At 60.0% G+C, this 16,490-nt stretch overlaps 2 protein-coding genes across 5 annotated transcripts in view; one reads left to right on the top strand and one right to left on the bottom strand.

Annotated features, from left to right (window-relative positions):
• The first annotated feature begins 328 nt into the window (after window positions 1–328).
• Window positions 329–7,252, top strand: AMH (anti-Mullerian hormone). The gene is made up of 6 exons (XM_075175527.1): window positions 329–752; window positions 860–2,249; window positions 3,312–3,490; window positions 4,155–4,278; window positions 4,443–4,629; window positions 4,806–7,252. Exons 2-6 carry the CDS (start codon window positions 1,646–1,648, stop codon window positions 5,719–5,721), a joined length of 2,010 nt encoding a protein of 669 aa, XP_075031628.1. The 5' UTR covers window positions 329–752; window positions 860–1,645; the 3' UTR covers window positions 5,722–7,252.
• The window catches only part of JSRP1 (junctional sarcoplasmic reticulum protein 1), a 33,424-nt gene continuing 23,931 nt past the window's right edge, over window positions 6,998–16,490 (bottom strand). The window contains exons 2-8 of one of the 4 annotated variants that reach the window (XM_075175528.1): window positions 11,899–12,036; window positions 10,416–10,462; window positions 9,376–9,538; window positions 8,749–8,901; window positions 8,593–8,655; window positions 8,290–8,435; window positions 6,998–8,146 (exon numbers count right to left, since the gene is read on the bottom strand). In XM_075175528.1, the coding sequence (XP_075031629.1) occupies window positions 7,658–8,146; window positions 8,290–8,435; window positions 8,593–8,655; window positions 8,749–8,901; window positions 9,376–9,538; window positions 10,416–10,462; window positions 11,899–12,016 (1,179 nt within the window). In that variant the 5' untranslated portion in view covers window positions 12,017–12,036 and the 3' untranslated portion in view covers window positions 6,998–7,657. Of the gene's footprint in view, window positions 8,147–8,289; window positions 8,460–8,592; window positions 8,656–8,748; window positions 8,902–9,375; window positions 9,539–10,415; window positions 10,463–11,898; window positions 12,037–16,490 lie in introns of all 4 variants that reach the window. The other 3 variants (XM_075175530.1, XM_075175532.1, XM_075175531.1) reach the window with 3 other exon arrangements.

The following is a 16,490-nucleotide window of genomic DNA, read 5'->3' as shown; positions in this document are numbered from 1 at the left end:
ACAAACAAAGCGCCGGTGCTCTCGTCTGTGGCGGTGGCAGGGATCTCTGGGAATGTTTAGTTAGAAGAAATTGCCAAAGCTGCAGTGATATTATATCTTAGTTTATTATTATAATTCATTAAATGTTGTCTGTACCATTATGAAGCACCTGCTGTCACGTCTGATTTTTATTGTTTCTATCCTCCCACTAGTAGGTTAGTTCTGGCAAGCTTTTAGTCCTCTGTGGTTTTATTTATACTAAATGTTTCCTTCAAACAATCATTTGGTTCCCATTAAAAAGTAGAAGTTCTGAGATTTCTCCTCTCTGTCCTTTCCAGGATTCATTTCACTGAACTGGGGTGTCTCAGCGCGGGACGCCAGGGTGCTCGGTGGGCAAAGGCATCGCTGGAGGCCGGGCTGCCTGACCCGTGCTTGCTCTTGGCCAGTGCCTGGCTCGTTTTGTGGACCGCGGGGGAGGCTGTGCTGGCCGCAGCCCTGCAGCTGCGTGCCCCTTTGATGGAGGAATCAAAGACTTCGCCTCTTCTGCTGCCCTGACATGGGTGCCACCTGGACCTGGGCAAACGCCGGAGCCCTCGCTGGCTTTACCATCGTGCTAGCAGCGCTTCGGTTCAAGCTGAGCTGGCCCGAAGCTTGAACCGGCTTGGGTGGGCTCCCCTTTGCCAGGTGCGAGTCCTTTGTCATAGCTGCTGTAGATGAGAGGTCCGCCTTCACCAGTCCATCGGCGTGGTGCCCTTTGTCTCTCTCTGGTTCAGGTGCGCAGCCTGTTTATGTCGTGCTCTAGCCAGATCCTGAGCTCCAAACTGCAAAGTCTTGGAAACCCAGAGAAGGGTCTGAACGTGTATTGGAACTTTTTTTGCAGATACTTTGCCCCCTGCCCTCCGTTGCCAAAAGAGGAGATACCTTGGGTGGAGGGGAGGTTTCTCTGGGGTGGATTAGGTAGGTGGCATTGGTAATTCCAAGTGTTACAGTGAGTATTGGCATCTCATAGAGGGAAAAGTCCTTACAATATGTGTGTTGTGAGACCTTCTGAGTCAACTCTTAAGTGTTGAAAGTCATCAGGCTGCTCCTGCACCCCTTGAGATTCTCCTTCACAGGCTGAAGCAGTCTCAGGAGATGCGCAAGAGTCCCTGCAGGGCGGCCTCTAAACTGCAGGGAGAGGTACCCGCCGACGGGAGAGGCTTTCCAGCGAGGAGAGGAGAACGCTTTCTGTACATTTACTTAGTTTCTGCCCATTATCTGCCTCTGTCCCCCTCCTCCTAGTCTGGCTAATTCTTCACTCCTGGTGTTTCACTGCTGATGGGAATAGTATGTGCCAGTCCCCATGAAGATCCAAGTCTAGACATCCATCCTCCTTTAGAAAACATCTGAAGTCAAGGACGTGCATCCCTAAGAGTAAGAGAAACAGCTTTAATTTTTTTATGTTTCCAATACTAGATGCAAACCCAAAAATAGAACAAAAAGGTTTCTTTGAAACATCCCTCCCTCCTCTCTAGCATGAGTTTCTCAAGGGAGGTGTGTTGTGCATTGTCCACTCAAGGCCACTGGTTTTTTAAAGGGAGACGCCGTTCCTTCCCTTCCGCCCAAGTGTTCTGAGATGCGTGTGAGCAGCTCGAACGACTGCGTTGGGAGTAGCTGAAGTGGGAACATGAAGGCTGCTCTTAGGGTGCTTTTGCCGTGCCTGGTGCTGTTGCTCCCCTGTGCAGCACTTCCGAGGAAGGGGAACATGGGGGAAAGGATTTCCCCAATTAACCGGCTGGAGCTGAGCCTGCCGGAGGAGCTGGGACTTGAAGCAGAGGAGAGAAAGAGAGAAAATTCAAGTTTACAGGAAAGAGCGAGACCCAGCTCGGCAGAAAGATCAAGGATGACTGCTGCTACTCGCCCCTTTTCTAAGCCTGACCCAGGAGCAAAATGCCTGCAGGGGCTGGCTGAGGATGGGGGCACGGGCTGGTCCAGCTCCAGCCTGCACCCGTGGCCGCTCGGGGGGCTGGAAGGGCCCGTGTGCAGGGTGAAAATGGACCAGGACGGGCTGACCCCGAGCCACCTGGAAGTTGTGGGTGTTCTCACCCACTATGAAAGCAGCTTCATCAAGCTGTTGAGACAACACACCAGCTGGGACGAAAGCTATCTCGAGACCTTCGGGCTCTGCCCAGGCGGGGAGGCGGGTGCTGCTCTCCATCCCCTGAAGCACATCCATGCGCACGTGGTGGAGCCGGGGCAGGACCGCTTCCTCGTGCTGCATCTGGAGGAAGGTTGGTGTGAAATCCCTGCGCCAAGGCCGAGCAGAGTGGGGCAAGCACAGGGCTCGGGGAGGCCGATGGTCTTTGCTTGCCCCAAATCAGAAATTAAAACACAGAATTAAATTTGTGGGGTTGGGTTCCTTTTAAAATTAGTGAAGCGATACAGTAAAATGTCTTTCTGGGTACGTTTTTAAGAAGCTTTAGTAGTGATGATAGCTTGTGTGCAACAGGGTGCCTTGTCCCTGCCTGTGGCTAACGCCCAGGTGCCACAGTCTCGGTGGCATCTCCTCTGCTTTCGAGGAAACAAGGGTTTCTCACTTTCTGCTGTAATGACGCGGGTTAGGACCCCGTCCCAACTCTGTCTGATTGGGAAAAGAGAGGAGAGGGCTGGACGAGCGGACCTGCCTGGTCCTGCTGCGGTGTGAGCTCTGCTGCTCGCAGTCGGCTGCAGCACATGGCGATGTGGCGGAGGAGCTGGGTCCTGGGCTTGCTTGTGCAGCTTCAGCCTTATGCGAAAACCAGCGGCGTGCATCCCCCTGTCTCGTTTCAGTGGGGAGTGCTGTGCTTGAGGGAGGGCACCCTGGCTGAACCTCCGTCTTAATCCTGTGTAGCAGGAGGGCCACAGTGGTTCCTCTTTTCTGGAAATCACTTCCTCCCCTCCCAGATTTTGGATTTTCAGCTGAACTTGCCGGTGCCGGGCAGCTGGGGAAGTGGCTCTTCCCCAGGCAGTGCTGCTGGCTGCGACACAACAGCCACAATGTCCCCGAGCCACCGGAGGAGCTGCCGTGGGAGAAGAGCTTTCCATGGGGATCTGCCCATGAAGATTGGCCAGAGTCGCTCTGGGAGCGAGGCAGCCCACTGCTCGCTGGGGCTACAGGGTTTGCCCTGCTGGCCTCCTCCCTGAAACTGGGGAAGGGGACCTGCCGTGTCCCTCCACCCTGTCGGCTCCCGTCCCAGATGCTCTGGCTGCCCCGTGGGACCGGTGCCGCAAAGCCCCTTCCTCACCCATCCCCCCCCCAGGAGCCCCGCAGCCACCAGAGGGGCGATTCACCCCCTCTGCCTTCTCCTTTGCAGTGAAGTGGGAAGCCCAGGCGAAGCTGTGGTTCAGGCTGGCGTTCCAGGCGGAGGTGGGCCGGTCGCTGGGAGAGCTGCGGGTCGCCTTGCTGCTCTTCTACCTGGGCAGCCGAGAGGGCCTGGGCGCCGGGCGCAGAGAGGAGCTGCAGGCCACGGGCACAGGGCTGGCGCGGGAGCAGGTGGGTGGCCGCGGCCGGGGCGGCCGGTCCTGGGTGCCAGCAGGGAAGGTGAGAAGGGGAGTCTCGGCTCTGCTGCCCAAGCCCTTTGCCGTCCCCTCCCAGCCCCTTTGCCATCCCCTCCAGCACCTTTCCCATCCCCTCCCAGTCCCTTTCCCATCCCCTCCCAGCACCTTTGCGATCCTTCCCGGCACCCTTGCTCTATCGCACCTTCCCGCCGGGACCGAGCCGTGCCTGAAGATGGTGCTGTTATCCTGTCCCCAGCCCCCGGCAAGGGCAGAGGGACGGCCCAGGGTACCCATTCCCTTCTGGGGGTCCTGGCTCTCCCCCGCCCCGGGGCTCTCCGGCCTGGCCGGGGGCAGCAGCCACTGCCGGCGGAAGGGGCTCTGGGGCCGTGCTCGCTCGGGGCCCTCTGCCCACCCGGGGGTCCCGTGGGTTTCCCTGTGACCCACGGCTCCCGGAGCAGCTCTAGGGCTGGGTTGTGAAGCCCCTCTGCCCGCTCTGCTCCCGGTGCTCCCGACCCTCCCATTTCGCTGCTCCCTGGGCCACCGTGGGCTGGGTGACCCGGAGCCAGCAGGGACCATAGCGGGGGCTCATTTGAGAGCCCCCCTCATCGTGATGTTTCATCCACGTCCTCGGGGCTCCTGCGTCTTTTGCCTCCGTGCAGAGCCTCTGCCTCGCCAGGGACACCCGGTACCTGGTCCTGCGAGCCGCCGTAGCATCCGTCACCCGCACCAGCGAGCAGCTCAGCTTCGAGGCTTCCCTGGCGATCAGGCGTCACGGAGAGCGAGGTAGGGGCGCAGGAAGACCACAGTGGTGGGGGACGGTGATGTCTCTGCCCTCTGAGTCCTGGCTGAGGCATTTGGGATCTTCTCAAGCCTGTCTGTAATGAGGGGCTGTGGGGACGGGTGGGAGACCCCAGACCACCATCCTCACCCGCTCCTTTCCCCACCAGGTGCCCCCTTACCCCCCACGGAGAGCCAGCAGCTCCTTTTCGGCTCCGATGACAAGTGCTTCACCAGGATGACCCCCGTGCTGCTCCTGCTGGCCAAGTCACAGCAGGAGGAGGAGGCGGCTTTGGCCCCTTCTTCCTACCTCTCTGCCGACGGGGTCGTGGACGTGGCTCCGTACCCACAGCTCAGGTCCGTGGCCCTTGCTGCAACCATGAAAAAACACAGGGGCTGGGAGCTGGGGGAAGAAAGGAGCCGCCCCAGCCCTTTGGCTGTGGGACTGCGGTGGGAGGATGGGGGGCAGACCCCCTGGTGGGACCCCTGGGGTACAAGGGGTCCCCATGACCCTCCCTGTGTTCTCCTCACAGCCCACCCCAGGCCAGGACCGAGGAGCTGCCATCCCCCACTGCCCAGAGCCAAGCCAATACTTCATCCCAGGCGCCTGGCAGCAGCAACCAGTTCCTGGGCATCCTGACCCGGTTCATCCGCCAGGTCCTGAGCCCCTCCAGCGAGCTGCCCACCCAGCCCAGCTCCCACCACTGGCTGGACTTCCAGGTGATGGAGACCCTCCCTCACCAGCTGCTCAACCTGTCGGAGGAGGCGGCGCTGGAGCGACTGGTGCAGTCAGACGAGCCGTCGGTGCTGCTCTTCCCCCAGGACAGCGGAGCCGTGCTGGAACAGCACTTGGGGGGCTGGCAGCCGGAGGGGACCGTGCTGCAGCTGCTGATGGGCAAGCTGCAGGCGGTGATCCAGGAGCTGAAGGACATCCCGGCTTTCCAAGCCAACACGGGGCTTTTCCAGCATCTCCTGAGCTTCTGCTACTACCCGCTGGGGCCAGGCGAGGGTCAAGCGGGCAAGCGGCTGCCCCGCTCTGGGAAGGTGCACGCGCTGCTGCTGCTGAAGGCGTTGCAGACGGTGCGGGCACGTTGGCAGGAGCGGAGGAAGGTGCTGCGGCAGAACCGCAGCACGCAGCACCAGGCTCATTGCCGCCTGCAGGAGCTGACCATCGACCTGCACGACCGCAAGTTCATCGTCATGCCCACCGTCTACGCGGCCAACAACTGTGAGGGTCCCTGCAAGCTGCCTCTCTCCACCCGTGTCCCCAGCTACTACTCGCACACGGTGCTGCTGCTGGGCATGCAGGAGAGGGGCTCGCCGCTCCAGCGGGCTCCTTGCTGCGTGCCCGTCCGCTACTCGGACCAGCTCATCATCAGCCTCTCCACGGAGGGGCTGGAGGTCCGCAAGTTCCCCAACATGGTGGCAGAGGAGTGTGGCTGTCGGTAGAGGCTCCCGCCCGCCTCTCCGCTCGCCCTCGTCCCGCTCCCCCCCCAGGTTTGCCCTTGCAGCTCTGCAGCTGGTGCTTCTCTCCGAGACGGGAGCTTGTCACGTGTCCTTTCCCCACGGTTTGGTTCATTGGCGTCGCTCTGGTTCTGGGTTTGTCTGTAGCTGTGCTGGTCCCTGGAGGCTGCTCTGCAGCCTGGTGTTTCCCCACGCCTGCTCCCGATGATGCCCGAGGTGCCCATGGGGCCATGCTGCAGCATGGCTCTGTCCCCGAGGCAGGGTTTGGGCTGGATACGGGCGCTGTGGAGCCACCGTGAGAGGGCAAGACTTGGCGGATCTGGCCAGGACCACGCTGATTTAACCCTTGCCTTTGTTCCTGTAGTGGCTGTTGTTGCTTCCTCCAAGCCTGCCCCCACCACTCGCAGCATCCTCTGGCCATTTCCCAGCCCACGGCCGGTCACTAAGCCCCCGTTGGCCACATGGCTCCACCTGCGAAAGCAGAAGAAGACGCAAAATCCCCCTGCAGGGATCAGCCTTTACCCAGGGACCCATCCCTGCGTGAGCCAGGGGCCATGGAGAGCCGCTGGCAGTGGCTTGGGGCTTCCTGCCGGGTCATCACCCCCCTTCCTGCTGCATCACCCCTCGCTGACCCCACTCCTGGGACACTGCCAGAGCCGGGGGGCGAGGGGAGGGAGGGCTGAGAGAGGGGAGTGATCCTGTTACACCTCCTGGGCTGCTCACACCATTAATAGGAGCGGGCGCAAACTGCTGCCAAAGCACCTGCTCCGTGTCCCCGACAGCATCGGCACAGAGAGCCCGGCCGCCCCCAGATCATCTTCCCAGCTAAGCCCGGCCCCCAGTGACACCTGCCGGGGCTGCCGCAGGGTCTGACCCCCTGGAAAACAGCTCCTGGGCTCGTCCCAGCTGCAGACCCCCCCGTGCTGGGACCAGCCCTTGGGCTTTGCAGTGTCCCCATGGGGCTGGCGGGGGCATGGCCAGAGGCTGGCACACACCGGCCCCAGCCCCCAGCCCGCGTTGGGACCTGGGTTAGCCATGAACCCCTGTGCACCGGGGATGGGGAGGCACAGAGAACACACAAACATAGCCACGAACAACATCTTTTTTTGGTTGTTTTTTTTTTTTTTTTAACCATTCAATTTAATACCTTATTAAAAATGAAAATAGTTTATTTTAATCTCTATTGATTTAGCAAATACTTAAACCTGCCATGGGTTGGGGCTGTGAACATCTCCTGAAGTTGCCACAGTGCTGTGTGATATTGCACTTGTGTTTCATTCCTAAAAGCGACTCTGTGAAGGCAAGGCCCGAAGGGACCCCCCGGTGATGGGCTCTCCAGCCCTGTTTTGTTACCGGAAAGCTTCATGCCACCCTGCAGCGATGGCAGCGGGGCCTGGCGAGGTCGGGGTGGTCATTCCCCTGACGTCCCTCTGAGGACAGCAGCAGCCTGGCTTCGTTAACCCAGAACACATTTCTCTCTTGATTTGCTTTAAATAAAACCATTAACTGAATTCAAGAGCTACACAGTCTGGAGACAAACTCTGTTCACAGGGATCCCTGTGGCCACTGTGCCGCCCCCATGCCTCGGGGACCACGAGTGAAAATGAACTGCAAGAGAGATTTTGGGTGGGGATGGAGAAACAGCGCGAAGCCCAGATGAAGAGAAGCTCCTTCCCCTGGTCCTTTCGGGTTGCCTTTGTGCATCTAATCCAGGGGGGCCCAAAGTCCCCAGGGGGGGGGTCGTGCCAGGCTCCCGGGCTACTCTGCTGCTGCTCGGAGATCCTGGAGTGCTGCCCACGCTGCCAGCCCGGGGTTGTCTCTGGAGAGCAGGCAGGGAGCGGCAGGGTGCCCTCGCTGGGGGTGGTGGCAGGGTTGGACCCCCCTGGATTCAGCATCATCGAGCCCCTCTGTCGCCCCAGCCTCAGTCGCGCCTCTTGCCCTCCCTGGGCCTGGCAGTGCCATCCTTCCCCGGGGCGGCCGCTGGCTCCCAGGGCTTCCTGCCCTTCTGCTGCCGCCAGTTCCGCTTCAGGTTCTCCCGGCCGCCGTCGACCCTGCCAGGACGGCCCTTCCACCCCTCCTTCCTGGGCTCGTCCCGCTCCTGCCGGCTCTCCTTCCCCTCCCGGCCCCGCTTCTTCTGGGGCTGCTGCTCTGGCTCCCGGGGGGCCCTGGGGGCTCTGCTGGGCTTGTCCCCTGGCGCCCTGTCCTTGGCTCGCGCTTCCCTCCGGCTGCTCCGCTCTGCCTGGGCGGCACGGCCCTCCCGGGCCTTCTCCTCCTTCTTCTCCGGCTTCTTCTCCCGGCTCTTCTTCACCTCTGCTGCAGCTGGAGACACCTCGGGGACATCCGTGGGCTCTTCGTCCTCGTCCTCCAGTGCTGAGCGGCCAAACCACTTCTTGAAGATCCAGGGCTCTGCCTGGGGAGGGAACGGAGTGGACCAGGCACTGGTGATGCAGCCCAAGGGACTGGGACCCCTCTCCATCCCTCCCCCAGGGACAAGATGCTCCCCCTGCTGCAGGAGGTGTCCCAAGGATGCTGTCCCCCATCCCAGACCCATACCAGGTTGCTGTCAGCGTCGCCATCATCATCGCTGTCGTCATCACCATCGTCATCACCATCATTGTCCTCGAACATGCTGCTCTCGGGCTGGGCAGGCTGGGCAGTCACCACTTCTTGGACCTCCTCCTCCTTGGCACTGACCACCTCTGGGAGGGGAGAGGGACAGGCCACTGTCAGCAGGGGACAAGACTGTTGGGGTGTGATGTCCCAGACATGGGGTCCCAGGGCCACCCCACCCTGGGACATGGCCCCATCTTGGGCTGGATCCGGGGTATTGGGGCAGCCCGGAGCATCCGAACCCACCGTGAAGGGGAGGTGGTGGAGGGTCCTGGCTGCCGTGGCTGACTCCCTCCCTGGAGCACGGTGCTGGAAGAGAGGAGGGGAGAGGAGGCAGGAGGAGGCAGGAGGTGGCAGCAGGGTCTGCCCACTCCGTCCCCCTCCGTCCGGCTCCTGGCTCACCTTGCAGCACCTGGAAGGTGACGCTGAGCAGGGCGACGACGGAGGCCACCAGGATGCACTTGTTAAGAGTGAGCCCTTCCCAGAGGAGCGGCTCCTCCGCGGGGTCCAGGCTGGGAGGCTCCACCTTCCTCTGCACGGGGAGGCTCTTGGGGACTGGGGACCCCCAAGGAAAACAGTGTTACTGGGGGAGCTGGGAAGTGGCAAGGGGGATGGGAAGTGGTAGGGGAATGGGCAGGGGCAGGGGCAGGAGCTGCCTGCCCTGCCACTGCCAGCAGACAAAGGTGTTTGCACTGCAGGGGTGGGGAAAAGAGTGTCGTGGGGGCTGAGTCCGAGGTGTTTGGGCCATGATGGCGTTACAGCATCCTGGGGCTCAAGTGGGGAAAACCTCTGCCCCAGCTCCGCTGCTCCCCCTGCAGAGTGGAGAGGAAGAGGAGGAGGAGGAGCGGGATTTGGCAGGTGGATGAGAAGCCTCATGTCCATGTTGCTGAGCTCCCAGGGAACAGGGGAGAGCAGAGCTTATCCCGTCATTGCTCCGTGGCCAGACGGTGCCTCCCGGGCTGGCCTTTGTGGCCACCTGGGGCTGGGCTGGCCATTTTGGGGCAGAGAAGGGCTTTCCTGCACACCTACCTGGAGGCCCAGCAGCGCTGCCTTTGGCTCCCACCTTCTCCAATCGCTTCTTCTCCGCTGCTTTCTTGTCCACGCCGAGCAGCGCTGGCTCTGGCATGCTCAGCTCAGGCTCGTCTGGATCCCGCTCAGAGACGCCAAGCTGGGTCCTTGCCTCCTCTAGCCCCTGCGGGGAGGGGCGTGAGTGTGGCCAGGGGTGTAAAAGCATCGCACAGCCCCACAGGGAAAACAAGCAGCGTGGGGGGTCATGGCTGCACGTGTGTGCCTCCTCCCAGAACAAGGGGTGCTCAGCGCAGCCCCGGAGGGAGCTGGTCCCTGCGCTCTGCAGCCCGTGCTCACACTGCCCTTGTCCCCCGGGGCTGAGCCGATGCTGCCGGCCCCAAGCGGCACTAACCAGGCTCGTCACTGGCTCCTCGAGCACCTAACCCTGGTGTGTGTATTTGCATCGGCAGCCCTAAAAACACGTTGGGGTGGGTTTTTTTGTCTGCTAAGATGGATTTAGCCACTAGCTGGCTCCCTGCTGCAGAGCAAGCGCCGGGGTGTGGCCCCAGCACACACGGGTGGGCTGGTGGCTGCTGACCCCAGGGCTGCGCTTGAGCAAGCCCACCCCAGAGTAGCCCTCAGGGCTGGATTCGCCCCCAGCCCGGATGAGCACAGCTGCACAGATCCACCGAGGGCGGCGGGTCGGGTACAGGGCATGCTCGCCAGCGGGGTCAGCACGCTGGGAGGAGAGGGAGAGCACGACATGTCGGGGTCTGGGCTCGGTGCTGCCGGGCACGGGGGGTTTGGTGACCGGGCTGGCCGCTGGCCTGTGTCAGTGGCACCGGATCGGTGCCACGAGGGAGAGCTGCCCACTGGCACGGATCAGTGACAGCAACAGCTGAAGCACGTGGCCTTGGGCTCCCCCGGGATGGACGCGGTGCAACGCCCCGCAGAGCCCTCCTGGGCTGAATGCCGCCACGGGACAGCACCCTGCTCAGCCCCCTGCCCCGGCGCAGGGAGGCCCCCGGCAGCCCCCTGGCCCTGAGGTGCCGCACACTTACATGGGCTGTACCACTTTCCCCGTCGCTGCTCACTGGCGCGTCGGCATCTGTTAAAGGCAAGCACAGTGCAGTCCGTTAGGCAGCGAATTCAGAGAGGTGGGAATCACCGGGGGCCAGGGGTGTGTGGTCCTCCCACTGCCACCCACTGGCTCGTAGAGTGGGGACATTATGGCCACGGTTCCCCCATTAGCGCAAGCCAGGTCACCCATGGAGAGAGGTTTCAGAAGCCCCTGGCTATCACGGTAGCAGCTGGAAAGGTCGGGGTGTAAGAGCATCACCATGCATGACTGGAGCTGCTGAGCCCCAAAATGGCTTGGATATCCCCGGGGATATCCGGCTTGGATATCCCCGGGGAGCTGCAGCTGAGGGGGACGGTGAAGGGGGTGAACAGCCCAGGGTGCGCACAGACACCCTGAAAACACGTGGCTGGAGGCTGGAGGCAGCTCAGACTGTAGCCTAGACAGCAGGACAAGCTCCAGCTACCATGGAGCTACAAGACCTCAAAGACGACTGCAAGCCACCCAAGAGGACTGTGAAGCTCAGGGGTGACTCTTGAGGCTCTTCCCAGATGTGAAGTGGGAGAGAAAACCAGAGGGTCCCCAGGCCTCTGCAGTGGTTTGATGCAACGAAGGGCTGGGGAGCGTGCTGGGTTCCTTGGGCTCCCCGGGGGGTTTCTCTGCCCCTGGGCCTGGGGTAAGCTACGGGGGTGAGGATGCACTGACACGGTCCCGACGCCAAGTGGCTTCAGCCCTCTTGGCACCTCCAAGCGCAGCCCTCGCTCTGCAGGGATCTGGATGCCACGTCCTTGCAAGCCCTCACCAGAAGAAGGAATTTCTGCCTCCTTTGAGCTGGATTTAGTTCATTTTCCCCCGGTGGAAGAATGAACGCTGAGAAAAAATACCAGTTCTCAGGATGAAATCTAAGACATGATATTGGAAACAAAACAAAGAAATACAAGGAAACCTTTTGGCTGGGGAACCACGGCCTGAAAGGTCTTGGCTTTCAACAGGAAATCAAAAAAAGTCTTTGGTTTTGTTTTAGTGGTGGCGAGTCTGGTCCTTTCTCTGTTGGGAAGTGAAGGAGCTGCCCCAGGACTCGCACGTTGGCTGGGGGGTTCCCAGCTTCAAGGAAAGCACAAAGATGGAGAATTTTTCTTTAAAGAGTTTTTCCCCCAAGTGCTTGTCGTGTTTTTGAGCTACACAGTCATTCACACTTTTTTTGAGCAAAGATGAGTGCAAGGAAGACGGAGGAGGGCACAAGCCTCCATTCCTCTTGGCTGTGGCCGTGGCTGATGTCCGTGTGGGGTCGGCACCGTGCAGGTGCCCTCAATGTCCGAGGTCGCCCCGTGATTTCACTGCGCCGCAAAGAGCCATCTCTGCCGGGCTGAGCCCTTTCCTGTGGGACCTCAAGCACCACGGCAGTGGCACCGGCATGGCCACGTCTGGCACCTCCTGGCTGCCGGCTCGCAGTGAGGACAAGGTACCTTTTCTCCCGTCCTTCCTTGGCCGCCTCTGAGCGCTCTCCGCCAGCCCGGGCAGCTCGTCGGTGGCCTCAGGGCATCCCAAGTTTTTCTCCAACACCTCATGGGGACCTGCTGCCATGTCACTTCAAGGGACTCTCACTAAACCGAGAGGGATAAAACAAACGCCGGGTGGTCAGCAGGCAGTAGTGCTCTGCAGCACACGGCTGTCCTGCCACGTCCTCACTGTGGTCCCCAGTCACCGGCTGAGCTCAGCTCCCCATCACAGGGTGCTGGGCTGTTCCCACGCCTCCTTCCCTTGGGCTTCACCCAGACGGAGGAGCCCAAACTGCCTCCAGCCCCCGGGCACGTTTCCAGGCTTTGCTGCAATGGCTGCAAGGCTCCGCGACAGCCGCGCCGTAGCTGGGCAGGCAGCCACCCTCCCCCCCCCGGCGCCGACAGGCATTAACTCGGTCCCATGAGCTGAGCAGCTCCGTGTCCGTGTCTGTTTTCCCCCAGATGGGAGATGGGGTCCGTGCCAGAGGGAGGCACTTTGGGGCTCTACAGCCCACACAGGATCCTCATCCCCAGCCAGGACGGGTTGTGTCACCCGCAGGACCAGGTTTACAGGGCTGGTTCCTATCGGACCAAGGATATGGTCCTTCCTATGTACCAAGCACACGGCCACTGCCCAGGCCAAGCACGGCAGAGATGGCCACTGATGCCAGGGATGGCCATTGATGCCAGGGACAGCTTGCCCATGGCAGGCTGGACACCCACAGCCCCAGAGTCCGGCTCCAGCCCCCGGCTCATGCTGACTCCTGCGCAGCAGACCTCCCGTACGACTGCTCGACCCGTCCATCCCCTCCCCGGTGCTGCCTGTGCTCCTGCTCCTTTGGATGCACACTCCACACACAGATCTTCTCTTAAATGCACAAAACTACAGACACTGAATGCATAACCGGTTCCACTCTGCTGTAGCTGGGACTTCTCCTGCATGAGCTCCCGAGGTTGCCTCTACCGCTGACTCACATCAAAGAAACTTCCAAAAATAGTCCCCTCGCCTGCCCTGCTCTCGCTGTGTGCACTCGCATGGCAGCACCAGGACGGGCCCCATGGCCCCGGATCTGCCGCTGGCTGGCAGCAGGCCGAGCGCTGCCTCGTGGGCCGTGCCCGGGGGCTACCCCGTGTCCAGCTGAAAGGGTTAAAAGCCACAGAAAGTCATACCTGGGGCTCGACCACCGCCGCCTTGCCTCCAGCCCCCCGGCTGGCTCTGGCTCTCCGGGGTAATATACAGCAACAGCTGCCGAACCGTGCCGGAGCAAAATAGCACCCAATCACCGGGAGCCGGAGCACCCGCGCTTCAGCCCCAGAAAAGGCAGTTTAGCCCCAGGCATCGAAAGCAGGGGCTGCCGCTAGCAAGGCGAGCGCACGGGGATGTGGCTCTCAAGGGCACCTGGGACGCGACTTGTCCCTCTGTGAGCGCCCCCAGAGAGCACGAAGAGGGGAGAAGGGGCTGTTTGCTCCCCAAGCCAGGGTCTCTGAGCCACCACTCAGGTGCCAGGGATGCACAGAGGCAGATCAGAAACCTGCCAGGCACAGTTAAGAATGTGGTGCAGGAGAGAGGAGGAGCAATCCCCTGGGACCAGCAGTGCTTTGACAACCCCGGTGAGAACCGCTTTTTCCTAGTGTTTAGAGCAGGTCCTTTGCCCTCCGACCCCTCCGATTTCCCCGCGGTACCTGTTCCTGCAGTCAGGTCCCCAGGAGCCCTGCTGCAGCCACAGGCATCTCTTGGGGAGGCGGGCAGGGACGTGGTCCTCACCGCAGCTTCCCGCTCACAGGAGGTAGAGAGAAGATGAAGCATCTCTCATTTGGGGAGCTGAAAATGACCATCGGGCTCTGACCCTGCCTGTGCAATGTTACCCACAGCCCCCAGCTCAGCACGGGCAGGTACAGCCTCGGGCAGAAGCACTTGTCCCAGGGGACATGGTGCTGCCGTGGCTGGTACCAGCCCGGCATGTCTTGGAGGCATCCTGCTTTGAGGACATCTCACTTATGGAGAGCCACTTCTGAAAGACTTCAGGTTTAAAAAAAAAACACCCCCGAAACTGTGATGTTTCATGTCTGCAGTATTGACATTTTTCTTTAGCAGAGGTGTGAAAGGTCTTTGATTGCAAGATCTAAAGGAAGAATAAACTGGGCACTGGCATCCCGGAGGGGACTTAGCCTTTTTCCAGGGCTCCGGACACCCGGTGAGACTGGGTCATGGTCCTGCTTTAGGACCATGCAGCAAATGAACTCAAGAGCAGTTGTCTGCTTTCCAGGGCAGGGATTTCCCCTCTTTGGCAGAGACAGGACCGAGCACGCCGCGAACCCTGCTGCAGTATAAATAACACGCTACAGAAGCTGAATGCAGATGGAAGAAGGGATGGAGCTGTAAACACAGCCCCCCACGCCGTGCCAGGGCTGCGGGCGCACATGCCAAGGGTAGTTTTCTCAGTTTTATTCCCGCTCCAGTAAGGTCAGGTTTGTTAACTGGCAAGGCATGTTTGCTTTAAGTGACATAACGAAAGCAGAAAATCATAAACAGGCCAAATAAAAAATCCCTTCTTCCAGTTAATTGTGTTTCCCATGGTGCTTGCAGGTTTGTAAGCTTGCTCCTGCCTCCTGTGGGCAAGCTGGTCCTCCCAGGAAGGAACCCAGGGGTTGAATAGGCAACATGTGCACGCACAGAGCCCAGGCAAAACGTCCTCCCACTTTGTCCCGGCGCGGGGCCACGGGACAGAGAGCTCTCCCCACCCTTTCCAGGACCTTTCAACACTCAGTTCCTGCAGCGGGGAGGGACCAGGAGTGTTTTTGCCTCCACATGTTTAGCTCTGAGCAGTTCCTCGCCAAGCTGCAAAGCCTTCATCTCCATCAGACAATTTATCCCAGGCAGATGGAAGAAAGAGATTCCCAGAGGCAAATTCCTTCCTAATCCCTTGAACCCCCCAAATTCCAGCTTCTCCATTGCCCTGAGACTGATAAAAGTGTCTCTGGGATGGGGTTAGCTCAGAAAGGGGGGAAACATGATCCGGCTGTGAGACCAGGCGGAGGGAAAGCTGCTGCTGGAAGATCTCAGGAGGGCAATTGAGCAGCGTGATGGATGGGGGCCCGGCTGCACAAGGGCTGGGCTCCGTGTCCAGGCTAAATATTGACTTTCTGGCTTTGGCTTGATAACACAAATCTATCTTCTCTGACTTCCCAGGCTGTCAGCTTGCCTCGGATTCACACGGATGCGTCTCTGTCCGTAGCGCGCTGGCCGCCCCCGAGGCTCTGCTGTGGCTTTGTGGTTTGTGGTCCAGACAGACCGAGTTGTGCTGCAGCATCCCCTCGCTTCTATGGCAACACTCATTTATCCTCCCACCAGGACATAATCTTCTTTCTCCCCGTCTTTAATAACTCGCAGTTAAAAGGCAATCATAAAGACATAAAATTAGTCACTGATTATTTTCGACACAGGTTAGTTCTGGGGATGAATTTTCCTTTTCTCCATGCAATTCCCCCTCTCCCCAGAGCCCCTGCTGCTACTGCAGCCCCAGCCCGACTCTGGCTCCTCCTGCCACAGGTACAACGGGAGGTGGATGCTTCAGTCAGCTGTGCCGGTGGGTCTCCTGCTGCCCCAGCTCTCAGTCCAAACCCACCGTCTCACCGGGCTGGCTGCAGGTCTTTCCCCCAGATTTCATCTCTGGCTCCACCAGACCCACCCGACTGGGAATCAAAAACATCCTTCCAGCCCTTGAAGCATTTATTCTTCAACTCCTCATGTAGGCAGGGCTGGCTCTTGACCTGCTTTTAAAGACAGGAATTTGGATGTTGTCTGTTAAGGCCAGGTCCCCTGGGCAAAGGACAGGTTTGTAGGTCGGTTCCTGCTCCAGCAAGAGCCCCGTCACCTCCATGCCAGCATCGTCCTGTTGTGCAGCTGTGGGTGGCAGTGGGTGCCGGCTGATCCGGGGCTACACAGCTGAGTGCCACCCCTGCTGAGCCGCAACGCACTGCCTGGCAGCTCCGGCACCAAATAAATACCTGCTGGAGATGCACGTGGTGCCCAGGCCAGGCGTTGCATGGGCTTGTTGTAGGTGCTTCGTGTCTTGGAGCCCTCCACCCTTCTCTTAGATGTGGTTGGAGGTTGCCACTGGGCTGAGATGCGATTGGAGGGGAAGTGGGGCTGGTGGCTGGAAGAGAGGATCACAGAAGCATGATTTCTTGGGGAAATCAGGTGAAAGAGCATCCTGATTCCTTGCACGATCAAAAACCTAAAGGCACAGGTGTCCCCATAGCAACCTGGCCACGTCCCAGCGCTGACAACAATATTCTGCTGACCTAAAATTCCTCTTTCAGTTGGATCCAGCATACGTGAGCTCCTCCCATCCTCAATGGTTGTGCAATGTCTGTGTGCTGAAACACAGCTGCTGCCTCCTTACCCCGAGGTAGCAACACATCAGCGTCAGCCAGGGAGATTATTCCTCCGCGTGACTGCAAGAACCACAGACCTTTACGAGCGCTGGTGTTATTAAGAAGCGCTCGGGAAGTTACAGGAAGCGAAGAGATGTCTTTTCTCTGCCAGCTGTGCTTCT

Source organism: Calonectris borealis, chromosome 28 (assembly GCF_964195595.1).
Source record: "Calonectris borealis chromosome 28, bCalBor7.hap1.2, whole genome shotgun sequence".
Classification (NCBI taxonomy): Eukaryota; Metazoa; Chordata; class Aves; order Procellariiformes; family Procellariidae; genus Calonectris; species Calonectris borealis.
Note: the sequence above shows the minus strand (reverse complement) of the source record. Positions and strands in the feature narration are given on the sequence as shown.